Source organism: Thalassophryne amazonica, chromosome 2 (genome assembly GCF_902500255.1).
Source record: "Thalassophryne amazonica chromosome 2, fThaAma1.1, whole genome shotgun sequence".
Taxonomy (NCBI): Eukaryota; Metazoa; Chordata; class Actinopteri; order Batrachoidiformes; family Batrachoididae; genus Thalassophryne; species Thalassophryne amazonica.
The window spans coordinates 32,470,918-32,490,899 of record NC_047104.1 but is presented as its reverse complement, the minus strand read 5'-3'; the positions used below and the strand labels follow the sequence as shown (position 1 = coordinate 32,490,899).

At 43.9% G+C, this 19,982-nt stretch overlaps 1 protein-coding gene across 1 annotated transcript in view; it reads left to right on the top strand.

The window, feature by feature from the left end:
- Positions 1-19,982, top strand: part of kcnq1.1 (potassium voltage-gated channel, KQT-like subfamily, member 1.1) — a 298,840-nt gene that overhangs the window by 149,611 nt on the left and 129,247 nt on the right. The window contains exons 8-10 of the mRNA XM_034184774.1: positions 4,030-4,125; positions 4,295-4,411; positions 5,339-5,480. Of these exons, the coding sequence (XP_034040665.1) occupies positions 4,030-4,125; positions 4,295-4,411; positions 5,339-5,480 (355 nt within the window). The remainder of the gene's footprint in view (positions 1-4,029; positions 4,126-4,294; positions 4,412-5,338; positions 5,481-19,982) is intronic.

Below are 19,982 nucleotides of genomic sequence, written 5' to 3'. Positions count from 1 at the left end.
TAACCCGAAAGTTATATTTTCTTCTGTGGCAAGTGGCCTGTGTAATAAGACTGAATAAATTTTGGACTTCATCTGGTAAAATACCACGCTTAGCTTTCCACATAATAAGAGCATTTTTGAGTCAACAAAATCTTTAAATTTTAATTGATTGGCTGCAATAAACAGATTGTTAGTATGCTCTCTGTAACTTTTGTTGACTACAGGCCCAGTTACAATGAAGTTGAGAAACTGTGTGAAATGTAAATAAAAACAGAATATAATGATTTGCAAATCCTCTTCAACCTATATTAAATTGAATACACCACAAAGACAAGATATTTAATGTTCAAACTTTATTGTTTTTATGCAAATATTTGCTCATTTTGAGATGGATGCCTGCAACACATTCCAAAAAAGCTGGGACAGGGGCAACAAAAGACTGGGAAAGTTGATCAGTGCTCAAAGAACACCTGTTGGAACATTCCACAGGTTAACAGGTTAATTGGAAACAGGTGAGTGTCATGATTGGGTATAAAAGCAGCATCATCAAAACGCTCAGCCGTTCACAAGCAAAGATGGGGCGAGGATCGCCAGTTTGTGAACAACTGCGTCTCACTAATTTAGAAGATCTTCACTTAGCCTGGAAAAAGAGCCTGTTGCTCTATAAAAAAGCCTTCCGTAAAGCTAGGACATCTTACTACTCATCACTAATTGAAGAAAATAAGAACAACCCCAGGTTTCTTTTCAGCACTGTAGCCAGGCTGACAAAGAGTCAGAGCTCTATTGAGCCGAGTATTCCTTTAACTTTAACTAGTAATGACTTCATGACTTTCTTTGCTAATAAAATTTTAACTATTAGAGAAAAAAATTACTCATAACCATCCCAAAGACATATCATTCTCTTTGGCTGCTTTCAGTGATGCCGGTATTTGGTTAGACTCTTTCTCTCCGATTGTTCTGTCTGAGTTATTTTCATTAGTTACTTCCTCCAAACCATCAACATGTCTATTAGACCCCATTCCTTAAATTGCTTAAATTTTCATTGTTACACAGATGATACCCAGCTTTATCTATCCATGAAACCAGAGGACACACACCAATTAGCTACACTGCAGGATTGTCTTACAGACATAAAGACATGGATTACCTCTAATTTCCTGCTTTTAAACTCAGATAAAACTGAAGTTATTGTACTTGGCCCCACAAATCTTAGAAACATGGTGTCTAACCAGATCCATACTCTGAATGGCATTACCCTGACCTCTAGTAATACTGTGAGAAATCTTGGAGTCATTTTTGATCAGGATATGTCATTCAATGTGCAAATTAAACAAATATGTAGGACTGCTTTTTTGCATTTGCGCAATATCTGTAAAATTAGAAAGGTCTTGTCTCAGAGTGATGCTGAAAAACTAATTCATGCATTTATTTCCTCTAGGCTGGACTATTGTAATTCATTATTATCAGGTTGTCCTAAAAGTTCCCTGAAAAGCCTTCAGTTAATTCAAAATGCTGCAGCTAGCGTACTGACAGGGACTAGAAGGAGAGAGCATATCTCACCCATATTGGCCTCTCTTCATTGGCTTCCTGTTAATTCTAGAATAGAATTTAAAATTCTTCTTCTTACTTATAAGGTTTTGAATAATCAGATCCCATCTTATCTTAGGGACCTCATAGTACCATATCACCCCAATAGAGTGCTTCGCTCTCAGACTGCAGGCTTACTTGTAGTTCCTAGGGTTTTTAAGAGTAGAATGGGAGGCAGAGCCTTCAGCTTTCAGGCTCCTCTCCTGTGGAACCAGCTCCCAATTCGGATCAGGGAGACAGACACCCTCTCTACTTTTAAGATTAGGCTTAAAACTTTCCTTTTTGCTAAAGGTTATAGTTAGGGCTGGATCAGGTGACCCTGAACCATCCCTTAGTTTTGCTGCTATAGACTTAGACTGCTGGGGGGTTCCCATGATGCACTGAGTGTTTCTTTCTCTTTTTGCTCTGTATGCACCACTCTGCATTTAATCATTAGTGATTGATCTCTGCTCCCCTCCACAGCATGTCTTTTTCCTGGTTCTCTCCCTCAGCCCCAACCAGTCCCAGCAGAAGACTGCCCCTCCCTGAGCCTGGTTCTGCTGGAGGTTTCTTCCTGTTAAAAGGGAGTTTTTCCTTCCCACTGTCGCAAAGTGCTTGCTCACAGGGGGTCGTTTTGACCATTGGGGGTTTTCCGTAATTATTGTATGGCTTTGCCTTACAATATAAAGTGCCTTGGGGCAACTGTTTGTTGTGATTTGGCACTATATAAATAAAATTGATTTGATTTGATTTGATTTGAACTGCATGAAAAAACAGTTCAACAGTTTAACAACAATGTTTCTCAACATTCAATTGCAAGGAATTTAGGGATTCCATCATCTACAGTCCATAATATAATCAGAAGATTCTGAGAATCTGGAGAACTTTCTACACGTAAGCAGCAAAGCCGAAAACCAATATTGAATGCCCGTGACCTTCGATCCCTCAGGCAGCACTGCATTAAAAACTGACATCATTGTGTAAAGGATCTTACCACGTGGGCTCAGGAACACTTCAGAAAACCATTGTCAGTTAACACAGTTCGTCGCTACATCTACAAGTGCAAGTCCATCTTGTGTGTTTTTTTAAGAGCTGAAGTAAGAGCTCAATTTCTCCACTGTCAGATCAATAAAGTCTTATCTTAAAACTCTACCATGCAAAACGAAAGCCATACATCAACAACATCCAGAAATGCTGCCACCTTCTCTGGGCCACAGCTCATTTGAAATGGACAGACGCAAAGTGGAAAAGTGTATTGTGGTCTGATGAGTCCACATTTCAAATTGTTTTTGGAAATCATGGACGTCATGTCCTCTAGACAAAAGAGGAAAAAGACCATCCAGACTGTTACCAGCACAAAGTTCAAAAGCCAGCATCTGTGATGGCATGGGGGTGTGTTACTGCCCATGGCATGGGCAACTTACACATCTGTGATGGCACCATCAATGCTGAAATGTACATCCAGGTTTTGGAGCAACACATGCTGCTATCCAAGCAACATCTTTTTCAGGGACGCCCCTGCTTATTTCAGCAAGACAATGCCAAGCCACAATCTGCACGTGTTACAACAGCGTGGCTTCGTAGTAAAAGAGTGCGGGTACTAGACTGGCCTGCCTACAGTCCACACCTGTCGCCCATTGAAAATGTGTGGCACATTATGAAGAGCACAATATGACAACGGAGACCCTGGACTGTTGAACAACTGAAGTCGTACATCAGGCAAGAATGGGAAAGAATTCCACCTACAAAGCTTCAAAAATTAGTGTCCTCAGTTCCCACACACTTATTGAGTGTTGTTAGAAGGAAAGGTGATGTAACACAGTGGTAAACATACCAGGCATCCATTTCAAAATGAGCAAATATTTGCACAAAAAACAATAACGTTTATCAGTTTTAACATTAAATATCTTGTCTTTGTGGTGTATTCAATTGAATATCAGTTGAAGAGGATTTGCAAATCATTGTATTCTGTTTTTATTTACATTTTATACAATGTCCCATCTTCATTGTATTACAATGGCTCTCTTTTGACTTCAGCGCAATACCTGAAGTATGGGAGAATCACTGAGCAAAACCACATATACAATGAATTACATTCAAACAAATCTTTTACTTTAAATAAAATACCAATGCTTTTACAAAGTATCTTTGGTATGCAATCTATGTGGGCAATACATCAGTGCTATGTACTGATACAGAAATGTGTTTGCTGGCAAACCTTGTAAAATTCAGGCAAACACAAGTAGTGCGCTCCTGTGGTGGTACATAAGTACCTATTTGTGGTATATAGAATTGAAGCACTTTTTAAAGTTATTTTTTTAAGGCAGAAATCACTTGGTATCCTTTAAGTTTATCTTTGTACAGATAAATGTAGATAACATTTTAATTTAACTGATTGTTTCATCAATGTTTTTTCGAAGCACGTTATGGCTGCTGTAAGAAAACAGAACTAACAAGCAGTGACTCTGTTGTGGTTGTCAACAGGGGATTTTAGGTTCAGGCTTTGCTCTGAAGGTGCAGCAGAAACAACGACAGAAACACTTCAACAGGCAAATCCCTGCAGCCGCCTGTCTCATCCAGGTGAGACCAAATGCCACCACTGACCAAGAATGGGCCAAAGCCACACAGCAGCTGAGGGATGCTGACCTCATTACCAAGACCATCCTTTACTTTTTTTACTTGCAGCAGATGTGTTGACATAAAATCATTGTTCTCCAGCCAACACATTTCTGTTCCTGTGGCCTTGCAGACATCATGGAGGTGTTTTGCAGTAGACAACTTTGAAACTGCCACTCTGAAGATGTTTCTCAAAAAACGTTACAACATCCCTGCCTCATCTCTGCCCACACCCAAACCAAAGAAATTGGTAAAGAATCTTTTTTGGTTTTGGTTTTGTGTTTGTTTGTTTTTTTGTTTGTTTTTTTGGACACTGAAGCTGTACTTAAATGTGTTATAACAAATATTTAATAATGGTCATTGTCAAAGTATTTGTCAAAAAGAGGCCCTCAAAGGCTGAGAAGGCAATTGTTTAAAGCTGCTGTGTGTCAAATTTAGGAGTGTTTATTAGCAGCCATTCCCAGACCAAAAAACACCAGGTGCCACTGTGAGACCTTTAATCAAAATGTTAATCGACACATGAAACTAAAATGCAGCATTTCCATCTATACAGTATGAACAAAAATAAAACATTTTAAATCACATGGCTTAATTTTATTACTTCTGACTGTAATTAGAAAAAATATTTAAAATGTTATTGCAATATTGAAAATCAAAAGGTATTTTTATGTGTATATTTTTATGACCTGTCATGGCCACCTGCAGTACCTTGAAAGTCCACCAGGGGACCACACTTTCCCCACATTTTTGGAAACACTGGTTTATAGTGTCCATATGCAACAATAAAATTGATGTGTAATTATTTCCTTCATATCTACATGAGAGCACCCCCCCCCCCCCCCCCCATTAGAACTCTAATTTTTCTGAAATGGAAGATCGTACGTCTTGCTTATCACAAGAGAAGACAAAAGAGCATGAATCCCCAGTGCCAAAAAAACAGAAAAGTGAAGAGAAAACACCATAGTGGCTAATGACTGCAATCTGCAACCGCACCTCTAGATGGCAGTAAATTTTACACACTGCAGCTTTAAATCCATTTTTTTACAACATCAGTATATGATCATTACCATTAATGGTCTGTTTGGTGATTATGTTTTTTTAAATCACATTATTGTCATAGGTCTACATAAATTATTTTTCAATAAAATGCGTCGTTAACTTGAGGTAATTTCTTCAGGAGGTGAAGATAAGGAGGAAGCTAAAGAGTTCAGAGAAAGACAACGGTCCAATATCTCCTACAATTCCAAGCATCACCTACGATGCTGTGTGTGACAGCGGGAGGGAACTGAGCTCCGATGTTTACAGCACTGTGAGCACAGGTAATAAACATGCAAATAAACAAATATATACTTGCATAAGAACACAGTGCGCTACAGAGGTGGTGTAAATTTAAGGGAAAGTTGTTGTCACACAATAACAGACTGAGTAAACTAATTATTGACAGATTGAAATAATTTGTCTGGTGGCTCCGTTGTTCTCTGGTGGAAGTGCAGCCACCTGTTTTTTGATCCTGCAGTGCAGACGGCAATCTAAAAAGATTGCTTTCATTAAACACTGCCTGAGGCCTCTGATTAGATGTTAATTCAATCTTTTTCATTACTTTTTTCGTGGTTGCATACTCATTTGTTTTCTTTTCACTCGATGCCTTAATTACACTTAGTTTTGTATTTCCCATTGAAAAAATACTTTTCATGAGCTTGAAATGTGGATGATAAGTCATCTTTGATTAGCAGCAGAATTGTTATGTGTCAGACGCAGCCCGGAGAACTGACCAGCGTTTGAAGGACCCAGTATAAAATAAGCAGAGCACGGTACAAAGGATAACAGAGTTTAATGAACATAACAGTGATGTGAAAAAATATAAAAGTGCGCGGTCTGGCGTGGTGGTTTTGCGGTGCGCTCCCAGCAGCGCCAACGGTCCGGAGCCAGAACCAATTCGGACCCAAGGACCCCGCCGACACCCCCCAGGTGGCCGCGACAAACCGAGTCTGTGAAAGAAGGAATCATTATGTGAGTCCACACTCAACACACAGAGAGAACGCTCAAAGGTGCACAAACAGCAAACACTTCCTGGCTTAATTACTAATCAGCTTCCCACCCTGCAGGCATGGAACATCCAGTTCACAAAACTCCACAGCAGAGGAAGCTGATTACACGACCAACATACAGCTCAATATAATAAGGTGTGAGGGACACCACATTTACCGACTGTATAAATGTTAGTCACAAAATCCAACGTACCTCAGGAAGTGTGCTGACGAGCGTGAGACCTCACCCCCTCCTCTTTCACAGACCATGCATCAAACCTGGACGTTCTCTGCATCCACTGATGATGAGATGGCTCCCGAGAGGACGATCTCACCCGTCTGGTCACCAGTGTTGCCACAGTTACTTTGAAAAAGTAATCCAATTACTGATTACTGATTACTCCTTGAAAAAGTAACTTAGTTACTTTACTGATTACTCAATTGTAAAAGTAACTAAGTTAGATTACTAGTTACTTTTTTAGTTACTTTCCCCAGCTGCCGACAACCCACGTCAACATGACAATGATACCTGTTTTGCCAAAACTCACTTTATAGTCACCCTTTCTTGACTTCAATGAAAATAAATACTTGTTTTATAAAAAGTAAAATAAAGACCTCTTTCTTGACCTCATATTTAACTGTTGACTGTAACAGTAAAACTTGCAATTTCAAACCTACATTTTTTATAAATGTAACTATTAAATTCTAACATTTTTCTAACATTTAAATTCTCTCTAAACATTTTACTTGTCGAAATTATTATTATTTTAAGCAATATTAGTAGTTGTAGTAAAAAACGGCTTCAAAACTGGACCTTTAATCTAGGGGTGTTGTGAGGGGGGCACATCCCTCCCCCACGCCCCATTCCATCTGGATTCGCCCCTGCTTTGGCATTTGAGCACAAAGAATGGATAACATTTATTTATGCAGAAAACAGGACCAGATTTACAGGTAAGAAAGTTTTATTGCGTTTTCACATCATGTGGTCCTCAGAAAGAGAGTTTAGGTGCATTTGAGTGGAAAATAGTGTTAGTTGTTGACGCGTCGCGGAGGATCAGCTGTTTTTAACGAGACGATACGGAGCAGCTCAGCTCAGAATTCTAAATAAAGGAGGGAAAAAAGTATAAAAATGTCTCACCTGCTCAGTGCAGGTGTGCTGATCACCGCGCTTTAAGATGTAAGGACGAGTCGAGCAGCTGCAAAAAAACGTGGATGAAAAGCTCACAGCTCGCTTAAAGTGGGCAGTTCAGTCGAACCCTGACCCCCTGCCCACAGACCAAGTTTAATGCTGCTGTCATCCCACAATGAAAAATAATAGTAACGCACAGTGACATGGAGAAGTAACTTTAATCTGATTACTGTTTTGGAAAGATTAACGCGTTAGATTACTCGTTACTAAAAAAAGTGGTCAGATTAGAGTAACGCGTTACTAAGTAACGCGTTACCGGCATCACTGCTGGTCACAAGGTCGAGTCTCTGGCAAATACACACTGTGTACTCCAGTCTTAAATGCCACCATGTTCCAATCCATTGTAGATGCACCACAGCTGTGAGTCCTGACGAGCCGCAGGTGATCAGCCTCAGGTGATCAGGGTGAGGTCCTGATAAACTCAGCTACACAGCCATTCAGTCCCAAATGCAAGCCACCTGGAAGGAAAAACAAAAGACAGGACAAAAGACAGAAACAAAAAGGCAGCCAGGCCCCCCCAGCCATACAACAGTACCCCACCCTCACGGGAAGCCTCCCGGCGACCACACAAACCTGGCCCAGGAGAAACACCCCCCTTCAGGGACCATGGCTGGAAACCGTATCTGCATTCGTCTTCCAACAGAATGGTTGATGTCTTCTCCTCTGGCTGCATCTTTGCCTTTGTTTCTGTCAGTCAATTAGCACAGGTGTGGCCAGGAGTTCTTAAACCTGTGCGGTCAGCCTTTGTCCAACCATGTTCACAGTCTGGTTAGTCATAAAACAAAAAAGACAAACACAAACAACCAAACCCCCCCCCCCCCTCAGGGGACCGTCCCATCAAACCCCGGGAGGAGGAGAAAAGAAAAACCCAAACTTAAACTTGCAAATAAAAACGCTAACACCCCCCACCCCCTCCCCAGAGGACCGTTCCATCAAACCCCGGGAAGGGGAGAAAAGAAAAACAACCCAAACTTAAGCTAACAAATAAAAACACTAACACCCCCCCCCCCTAACGACATGTAGGGACCAACACCCCCCAGAGGACATCCCGCCAGCTCCAGGAGTAAACCACAGCCGAGGTCCCTCTGGGATCCAATGTCACCCACGGGGACTCCCAGCGCCTCCCAGAGGACCATTCCATCAACCCCAGGAGACGCCTCCCCTCATGACCAACGGACCCAGCCCCGGCCGTCTATGGCTAGATGGACCCACAGCTCTTTCCCCCCCAGAGGACACCACAGTCAAACCCTGAGGGCGGAAACTGGGGGGAAAAACAAAAGGAGAAAAAAAAAAAAACATACAAACAAAACAACCCCAACCCCACCCCCTTGGCGGAGTGGAAACTGGAAGCACGTCCAGTGTCACCAACCGTGACTATACCCCAGAAGCCAACCGGGAGGAGTGGAACAGCGGTTATGGCAGACAGCACAAAACGGCGCCACTCCTCTGACTTCTAAACCAGCCACCAGCTGCAGGTATATCCCACTGCCCCAAACCTCAGCCACGCCGATGGCAGACGGCTCAAAGGCGCGCTGAAGCCGGAGGTGGAACAGGGAATCAACAAACAAAAAAAGAAACAAACAACAACACCCCGAACCCCCCCCCCCCCCCCCCCCAGGTGCAGAGGTTATCTGGGACACGCCCAGCATAACCAAACTGCACCACTCCAGCAACGCCGACACTACGGCTCACACGGCTGGAGCCAGAGGAGAAGAGAGGGAACAAAAACAAAATACCCCAAACCCCCCCCCCCCCCCCCCCCGGGTGCAGAGGTTACCTGGGAAACGCCCAGCATAACCAAACTGCACCACTCCAGCGACGCCGACACGTACGGCACACCCGGCTGGAGTCAGAGGAGAAGAGAGGGCATAACAAAAAACAAACAGAAAAAAGAAAAAACAACCCAATTACCACCCCATCACCCCCCAGGGGACCGTCCCATCAAACCCTGGGGAGGTGAAACTAAAAAAATTAAAAAGAAAGACTAACAGACTAACATAAAGTTGCTTGGGTCCTGTTTTGTTGCTCCAAACAGGCTGCAGGGTCACAACCCCAGACACTAACAGTGGAAAAAAAAATAAAATCCCACACAAAAACCAACTCAAAAAACACCCACACAAAATGAACTAACACAAAACAAATAAGTGATTTATACCGTCAAGCTCAAACAAATGGAACACACCTGTTCCAACTTAAGAGCTTGACGGTAATGTGACTCAGTCACCAACAGAGGGAGCCACAGGGCTAAAATGAAAAACCCTCTTTGGTGACAGAGAAAACAAACGAGCTGCTTTTCTGTGCGCAGCTGTGTGCAACACACAACCAAAAATGTGATTCAACTAAATAACACCGGAGCTGACACAACAGACGCAGTAGCTATCATTACCCGGGGAAACGGGGCTACGACTGTAACACAGGAAGCACCGCGACCCGTGTCACAGAGCTCCGCCGTGTGCGTTCACCCATTACAGACCCACTCCTGCAGCTCCCGTTCAAACCTCTTATCCGGTCGAAGTGCGACGCGAAGCCGTAGCCAGTCACACTCCACCACGACCCACGGATAAGGCACAAACACAGGAACACGGCTGCATGAGCGCTCAAATCAGTATTCAGTAATGGGTTCTCCAACGCGCACCATCCGGGCGGAGAGCACCCGCAACTGATCCGGATAACGTCTGAACGTCTGCTGCCGCCTTCCCGGCGCGTTACCGTCTCTGCTACCGCTGGGTCCATGATGTTTGGCCAGAGACTACTGTTATGTGTCGGACGCAGCCCGGAGAACCGACCAGCGTTTGAAGGACCCAGTATAAAATAAGCAGAGCACGGTACAAAGGATAACAGAGTTTAATGAACATAACAGTGATGTGAAAAAATATAAAAGTGCGCGGTCTGGCGTGGTGGTTTTGTGGTGCGCTCCCAGCAGCGCCAACGGTCCAGAGCCAGAACCAATTCGGACCCAAGGACCCCGCCGACACCCCCCAGGTGGCCGCGACAAACCGAGTCTGTGAAAGAAGGAATCATTATGTGAGTCCACACTCAACACACAGAGAGAACGCTTAAAGGTGCACAAACAGCAAACACTTCCTGGCTTAATTACTAATCAGCTTCCCACCCTGCAGGCATGGAACATCCAGTTCACAAAACTCCACAGCAGAGGAAGCTGATTACACGACCAACATACAGCTCAATATAATAAGGTGTGAGGGACACCACATTTACCGACTGTATAAATGTTAGTCACAAAATCCAACGTACCTCAGGAAGTGTGCTGACGAGCGTGAGACCTCACCCCCTCCTCTTTCACAGACCATGCATCAAACCTGGACGTTCTCTGCATCCACTGATGATGAGATGGCTCCCGAGACGACGATCTCACCCGTCTGGTCACAAGGTCGAGTCTCTGGCAAATACACACTGTGTACTCCAGTCTTAAATGCCACCATGTTCCATTCCATTGTAGATGCACCTGACGAGCCGCAGGTGATCAGCCTCAGGTGATCGGGGTGAGGTCCTGATAAACTCAGCTACACAGCCACTCAGTCCCAAATGCAAGCCACCTGGAAGGAAAAACAAAAGACAGGACAAAAGACAGAAACAAAAAGGCAGCCAGGCCCCCCCAGCCATACAACAAGAATGCTACGAAGGGTTGTTTTCTTCTAAATCAGGGTACTCTACATCTAGAAAGTATTCACAGCAGTTTTTTCCACATTTTGTTGTTACAGCCTTATTCCAAAATGGATGAAATTCATTTTTCCCTCAAAATTCTACACACAATACCCCATAATGACAAATTGCAAATTAAATTCAAAATAAAAAACTAAGAAGTCACACGTCCATAAGCAATCACAGTCATTGCAGTGAAGCTCAAAATTTAGCTCAGGTGCATCGTGTTTCCACTGATCATCGTTGGGCTGTTTCTACAACTAAATTGTCTACATATAAGGTCCCACAGTTGACAGTGAATTTTACAGCATAAACCAAGCATGAAGTCAAAGTAATTGTCTGTAGACCTCTGAGACAGGATTGTCTTGAGACACAAATCTGGGGAAGGGTACAGAATCATTTCTGCTGCTCTAAATGTCCCAATGAGCACAGTGTGTCAGGAAACTGGACCCAAAAAAGGCTGGACACAATTGCGAGAGTCACACCAAAGCTCAGTGTGCAAAAATGGATTTACTGAGAAGCCGGACAAAGGTTGGTATACAGATAGGCAAGCCAAAATCAGCAATGGTATCCAAAACATGAAACTGAGTCAGGGTCAAAAACAGGCAGAAGGTTCTGTACACATCTAGGCAAAAACAGGATCAAGAACAATGGCAACGTCTGGAATGAACACACAAGGAACAATGAACTGGCACAGACAGAAGGGAAAACAGAGGGTTTAAATAACAGGTGAGATTAAGGAAAATGAAACACAGGTGTGGGAGAACAACCAGGAAGAGGGCATGGCAGACAAAAGGGGACCAGACACACCCAGACCCAACCCCAAATACAAGACAAGATAGTGGAGTCAGAAAAACACAAAGCAGACAATACCTGAATATAAAGAAAAACACAAACATGAAAACAACGTAAATACAAAACCCACACATGAAATGACAACCTACATGACACAGTGGCCTCCATCATCCATAAATGGAAGAGGTTTGGATCCACCAGGACTCTTCCTAGAGCTGGCGGCCCATCTAAACTGAGCGATTGGGGGAGAAGGACCTGAGTCAGGGAGGTGACCAAGAACCCAATGGTCACTCTGTCAGACCTCCAGCATTTCTCTGTGGAGAGAGGAAAACCTTCTGGAAGGACAATCATCTCTGTAGCCATCCACCAATCAGACCTGTATGGTAGAGTATCAAGACAGAGTTCACTCCTTAGTAAAAGGCACATGGCAGCCTGCCTGGAGTTTGCCAAAAGGTACCTGAAAGACTCTCAAACAACACTCTGGTCTGATAAGACAAAGATTGAAGTCTTTGGTGTGAATGCAAGGCATCATGAAGAATGGTGGTGCCAGCATCATGCTGTGGGGATGCTTCTCAGTGACAGGAACTTAGAGATTATTCAGAATAGATGGAAAGATGAATGCAGCAATGTATAGAGGCATTCTGGAGGAAAACCTGCTCCAGGGCACTCTTGCCGTCAGACTGGGGTGACAGTTCATCTTTCAGAAGGCTATAATTACAGCTAAAAGTACATCAACAACATATTAAGCAAAGGGTGTGAATACTGATGTACACATGATTTCTTAATTTTATTTTGAATACATTTGCAAAAATTCCAAAAAAAAAACTTTTGGATGTTGTCATTATGGCATTATGGGGTGTTGTGTGTAGAATTTTAAGGGAAAAAATGAATTTACTCCATTTTGGAATAAGGATATAACATAACTAAAGCCCCCATCACACATAGCAAAAATGTGCAGGAACCATCCCTGACACGGCAAATATTGCCATAATCCGACGCAGTGGTGAGGAAAAGAGGCATGGTCAGCTGTGTCAGAATGCATCCAGAGTACCTCATCCACACCTGCACGATGGCATCCAAAGAACATGTAGACAACAGGCAGATGACACAGACTGCTGTCAGACAGCTGTAAAAGGCCCTGAAGACTGCCTGATGTCCAAATGTCTGGATGGCAAACACGGGACTGGAGCACTGTTTTCCTCACGCACACGTGATGGCAAACACGGGACTGGAGCACTGTTTTCCTCACGCACATGTGTGTGCGGTGCACATGCACTCCGTGCACGTGTGGGGCTGCAATTATCACTCAGCCTTGTATATATATGTGTGTGTGTGTGTGTGTGTGTGTGTGTGTGTGTGTGTGTGTGTGTGTGTGTGTGTGTGTGTGTGTGTGTGTGTGCATATATGAGCCATTTACGTTACAACATTCCTGCCTCATCTCTGTCCACACCCAAACCCAGGAAATCGGTAAATAATCTTTTTTGGTTTTGTTTTGTTTGGGGGTTTTTTGGACACTGAAGCTGTACTTAAATGTGTTATAACAAATATTTAATAATGAAATAATAATAAAAATATTTAAAATGTCATTGCAATATTGAAAATCAAAAGGTATTTTTAACTATATATTTTTATGACCTGTCATGGCCACCTGCAGTACCTTGAAAGCCCACCAGGGGACCACACTTTCCCCACATTTTTGGAAACACTGGTTTATAGTGTCCATATGCAACAATAAAATTGATGTGCAATTATTTCCTTCATATCTACATGAGAGCACCCCCCCCCACACACACACACACACACACATGAAGGCCTCCATATTGTACCACAATGGTAGTACATTTGCCTAAAAGAAACATACTTAAATCCATCTTTTGCATTTTCTGGCACAGCTAGAAGACTGAAGCAAATAAAGAGGGATCCGTAGTGGCTCCCCTATACACTGCATTCTCTTTACTAGCACAGGCTAACAAGTTTTAGAACTCTAATTTTTCTGAAATGGAAGACAAAAGAGCATGAATCCCCAGTGCCAAAAAAACAGACTGGCCCTCAGACTGTGCCCTCATGGTCAGCTGTGTCAGAATGCATCCGGAGTACCTCATCCACACCTGCACGATGGCATCCAAAGACCATGTAGACAACAGGCAGATGACACAGACTGCTGTCAGACGGCCGTAAAAGGCCCTGAAGACTGCCTGATGTCCAAATGTCTGGATGGCAAACACGGGACTGGAGCGCTGTGTTCCTCACGCACATGTGCGTGCGGTGCACATGCACTCCGTGCATGTGTGGGGCTGCAATTATCACTCAGCCTTTGTGTGTGTGTGTGTGTGTGTGTGTGTGTGTGTGTGTGTGTGTGTGTGTGTGTGTGTGTGTGTGTGTGTGTGTGTGTGTGTGTGCGCGCATATATGAGCCATTTAGGCGTGCACACTTAGTGCGACTGGATAGCTCCGCTGAAAGTTTGCTGGCATTGGGCCATGCTGTGCCCTGCGTCAGATGGAGCCTTTCCAGTTAACTTTACTTTCTTTTTTCTTTTTTGCTCACTTCAGGAGCACAACGCAATTCTGGACACAGCGATGACTGGATTATCACATGGGATTAATTTTTTTATTTTGGGTGAAAGAATTTTAACCACAGGCTGCCGGTTTCGGCTCCACGTCCACACTGTGAAACACTGCTGGACCACTGTTGGAGGTGAGATTCATGTTTATTAATGCTGTAACATCCTGGCACAACAATTCCATGTCGTATCTCCTACAGAGTTAGAAGGTGATCATTTATTACAGTGTGAGTTCCGCTCAGTTTGGAGCCTGATGTGTGCAATGATGCGTTACTGTGCAACACAGAGAGGGGCAGACTTCACCATGCGCTGAAGCGCCTTCTTCTCTGCCACCGTGCAGCCACCATACCACACAGGGAGGCAGCAGGACAGGACACTCTCCACTGCACAGCTGTGGAAGGCCCTGAGGACCTCTGTGTTCAGTCCGGCCCTTCCCAATTTCTTCAAAAAAATAGAGGCATTGTGGGCTTTCTTGATGACAGCCGTGGTGTTGGTGTGCCAGGTAAGAGTGTTGGAGAGGTGGCCTCCAAGGTACCTGATGAAGGGGACGATCTCCACCGCTGCTCCGTTGATGTAGGGGGGTGGTGGCTGTCCTGCGGAAGTCGACATGCACTGTAAACACTGTAGACGTGTGTGCCTTTCCAAAATCATGTCCAATTAATGGAATTTACACCAAGTGCAGGGGTGGTGGCCAAGTGGTTAATGCGCTTGGTTTCAGTGCAGAAGGTTCCAGGTTCAAATCCCACCCCTGCCACATTTCTCCATGTAATGTGGAGTTGCGTCAGAAAGGGCATCCGGCGTAAAACCTGTGCCAATTCAACATGTAGATCCACCTTGGATTTGCTGTGGCGACCCTGAGTGCAAACAAGGGAGCAGCTGAAGAGACTTACGGACTCCATTTAAACTGTAGAAACATCTCAAGGATGATCGGTGGAAACAGGATGCACCTGAACTCAATTTTGAGTTTCACGGCAAAGGCTGCGAATACTTATATACATATGATTTCTTCATTTTTTTGTTTGTTTGTTTGTTTTTTATAAATTTGCAAATTTCTCAAAAACCTTTTTTTCATATAGACTTTATGGGATATTGTGTGTAGAATTTTGAGGAAAAAAAACTGAATTTCATCCATGTTGCAATAGGGCTGTAACACAACAAAATGTGGAAAAAGTGAAGCACTGTGAATACCTTCCGGATGCACCATACAACCTTGTTTTCCCAGTCAACCAGTTGAAAAAGATTTATACTATATACTAATGCTAATGTTCTATGAATGCAACTAAATTTGTGTTAAGTGCAAACCAGCTGTTTTAATGTGAAGCTGCAGGTCGTGCTGTGCATCTTAGATCTATCACATGCTGTTTTTACATTTAAACACATAGCTGTATGCATATATTGTCATAACTATATTGGCACATTCCCATCTGGTGTGTGGTTGGATTTACTGGATTCAGCTGCTTATGCAACTGTGGTAATAATACACCAAATATAACCCAGACCCATTATATGTACTCATTTTAATCACGTAGGTCAAGCGAGGTGGTGTGTAACACATATTAGTAGATGTGACAGTCGATAATGAGGAAATTAACAGTAAGCAGAGCACCACACTCGTAGAGTGCAAGCCTCGGTCAACACTAGTTTGCAGTTCCACAAATTTTTACCTTGGGAAAAAACTTCAAGGTCTAAGTCCTGTTAGAAATGACTTTTCATGAGGTAATTTAGATGTGATCAAATGCCAGGAGGATGTACTTAGTTCATGCACTTGAATCAAAGTTTTTTTTTTTGTGGTGTTATCAGGTTTTGTTTTGTTTTTTGAACTTTTTCAGTTTGTGAATTGTTTTTCAGCTAATTTTTACAGAACATTGGTTATCTCTATTATGCACAATTTGTAATCACTTTGTGTCACTTGGTTACCAACTGATAAATGGAAGGCATAAAATTTAAACCACCATCCAATTTTGGTGGTGTAGGTATATCTATAACAGAAAAATGAGTGATTGAGGCACTTTTGTTTGAGACATAATGTAAAATATACAAAAAAGGGCTTTTCAATCTTAAATTCAAATGTCCACAGAATCCACAATCCAGTTGAAAACCAGATCAAACTTTGTCAGGTGATAGTGAGTGCCAGTCTGAACCTCACTTTCAAATATGAGAGTGATTTGGCACATTTGATTAAGATAGAATGTAAAATATGCATTAAATGGGGTTTTCAGTGTTAAATTTAAATGGCCACAAAATCTGAAATCCAGTGTTGCCGACCAAACAGCCACCCTAAAAATCAGTCCACCCTGCTTTCACTGCGCATGCGTCATTTCTGTACATCAGCCGCGGTTCACCAGTTATCGCCTTGTTTCTGCTTAAAACACCAGTGTTTCTGCTTAAAACTGACTTCAGAATGATTTAAGAGGTTTTACCTTTAACATCTGATGGTTAATAATCACATTATTCCCTTTGATCGCTTTGGGTGTGTAAAGTCCATCTTAGATGTGCTGCTGTGGTCCCAAATGACACATGTGCAGTGAAGGCAGGGCGGACCAATTTTTAAGGGTGGGGGCCTTCAGTCAGCAACACCAGATCAGATCTGGATCAAACATTGTTAGATGATTCAGGATACCATCCTACATTACGCTGTCAAATATGAAAAAATTCAATCATTTTTTACAGAGGTATGAATTTTTGAAAATTTGTTCACTGTTAAAGGATCGGGATTTTTCCAATTTTCCAAGATTTTTCCTGACTTTGACCTTTGACCTTGAAAACTGAATCAGTTCTTGCGTATCAGGGTAAACAATTCATAACGGTATATGAAAAACTGCGGGTTCCAAGCTGTTCACAAACAAACAAATAGGGGCAAAAACATAAACTCTGCCCAACTTTGTCTGTAATAATTTACTGTATGTATCATCTGCTGGCATCTTACTAAAACCCCTGTCACACTAGAGGCTAAATCCCATCTGAATCAAAATTTGGTCCACGTTTGGTATGTGTCGAGCATTTGCAACCTTCGGACAGCATTCTGTGTGCATTCTAAACAGTCGGGCACATTCATGTGGCCGCCCCGAATGTCCCTGCCATCCACAGCTGCCCAGGTCCTGGAGCCAGCCCCAGACAACTCCGGTGACACGGAGGCCGAGCGCCCTCCCGGTGACTCTGCCACGTGGCCGGTGAAGAGGTGCAAAATGGTCACCGCGGAGTTCACCGTGGAACAAGAGCAGGAAATGGTGGACTGGCTCCAGGCCCCAGAGCAGGAGTGTCTCCTCAATAAAAAACACAGGAACTACCTGAAGAAACCCATGAAAGACACACTGTGGGAGGACAAGGCCAAGGAGATCGGCAAAGGTGAGGACCAGCTCAATAATTGGTATGCGAAAATGAGGATGAGGTTTGGGAAGCTCAAGCAGGCCCCATCAGGCTCAGGATCACGGCAGTTGACGGTGAGGGACGGCTGGATCCTGCACCACTTTGGCCTGTCAGACCTCACCTCATCATTCAGGCCAAGAAGAGGGTCATTGTCATTTTAAGTATGTCTTCACACCAATGTAATGTGTGCATGTTTTGTGTAGTGGCCCATGCAGTTGGACTGAAAGGCGCAGGAGCACTGAAAAAAGTGCGGGAAACAGGGTTGGTGGTCACCATGTCACTGTATTACACTACTAATCATTATGTATAGAAGTGCCACACACGTTATGCAGCACTAAAGACACCTATTTCACACAGGAATTACAGTGTTACACAGATAAAGGGAATCAAATGATGATACACATCTACAGGAATGAGTATTCACCCGGCACCGGCCACCCACAGGTGAAGTTTGCTATCTGCCCTGCAGCAGAAACCTGCCTTATGTGTAGCTGAATAACACTTTTATCACCCCACTGTCTTGCGGCAGGGAACTGCTATATTTGCACTACTACATTGGCATTACTGAAAGGCTCAGGAGCGCAGGAGGCTACAAACTCACCAGGATGCGCAGCAGGGCTGAAATAAGCACGGGATGCAGCCTTGCTGAACACGACATTACCTGTAATATGTCACTGAGCCATATGAAGTGATATCTAACACAAAACTAAAAATGGTGATTAAATATAGTCATAAAGAACATGTGATTTACATAATATTGTCCAGTGCTTTGGTCTTTTATTGTATATAATTAATGTTCAATAACCACCTTATGCTCTTAAGTTTAATAAATTGACCTGCCATCTCTGGGGTAGGATCCCGATGGTGTTCTCTACCACACGTCGCCTCCTGGAGAGCTAGTAGTTCTAGATGCGCTCATCCCTTTGGAGGTTTCTGTGGCCATACAGCTTCATCAGGGAGGAACTGATCCCGAAGGCATCATCACCTAGGATAAAGTGTGGTATGGCCATGTCATCGTGGGGTGGGGGGATGGCTCAGGGAAGCCCACACTCCCATCTTCCAGGCACTGCTTCATCTCTGACTCTTTGAAGATCTGGGTATCTGACATACTGCCACATGCCCCAGTCTCCACCCACAGGAAGTTGTAGTTCCCATCTACAAGGGCCATCATGACCACCGGGAAGAACCCCTTCTAATTGTCGTACAAGGAGCTGCTCCTGGGTGGTTTCCTGATGGCCACATGGTTCCCATCCAGGGCACCATGGCATGGGGCATCTGACTCCTGGTCCAGAACACCTCCTCCATTAGTCTCCATTCCCCCAGGGTGGTGGGGCAGGTGTTGACCTCATTCTTGGATTCTGCCATGATGGCTTGGCAGACCTCAAGGATGATCAGGCAGATGGTGTTGTGCGCCACACGGAAGCTCTACATGAGGCTGGGAATTTGTCACCTGACCCCAGGTATCTGATTGTGAAAGCCAGCTTGAGTCCTGCAGGCAGCGTCTTCCTCAGCCGGGTGTCCTGCCGCTGTATCCTTGGCCCCACCCTCTGCACCAACTTCTGGAACATGGCAGGCTCCATCCGCGGGTAGTTATGGAATGCTTGCAGGTCCTCTACTCGGAGCTCCTCAGTCAGACTGTTGTACTGGCCGCAAAGCCTCCTCTCCTCTGCCAGCCATGGCCATGTCTGGAAATGTCTGTGTCTGTGTCTCCTCCTTATTGTGCTCCTCCTGGCCACCATGAACTGCTCGAGCTGCTGCCTTTGTACCCTGGCAGTCACCATTCTGCCGGCATTCTTGGTGTAGTCCGGACCTTTGTGTCACATTCAAGATGCATTCCCTTTGGGTCCTACATGTTCGCCACACATTCAGCGCATATTGGTTTTGTAGCTGCCTTTGGCGTCCAGTCATGCAGCATTCAGGGTGCCTTTCGTGTGGGCCTCGTGTGTTATTCAGTCAGCATTCAGTCCTCTGTCATATGGCATTCGGGCTGCAGTCAGCATATTTGTGATGAATTCTGCCAGCATTGTGCGTATTTGTGTTGTTTTACGGGCACATTCGACCTACATTTGGGAGCTGCTGCACAACAAATATGCGTGAATCATTTGAGGCAGCTTAGGCTCACATTTGGGGTGTTTGCAGGCCATTCTTACACAGCTGTCCGAATATCTGTCCCTCCCGATTGTGCCTCAGTTTTTGCCATTTTTCACCTTCAGCATGATTC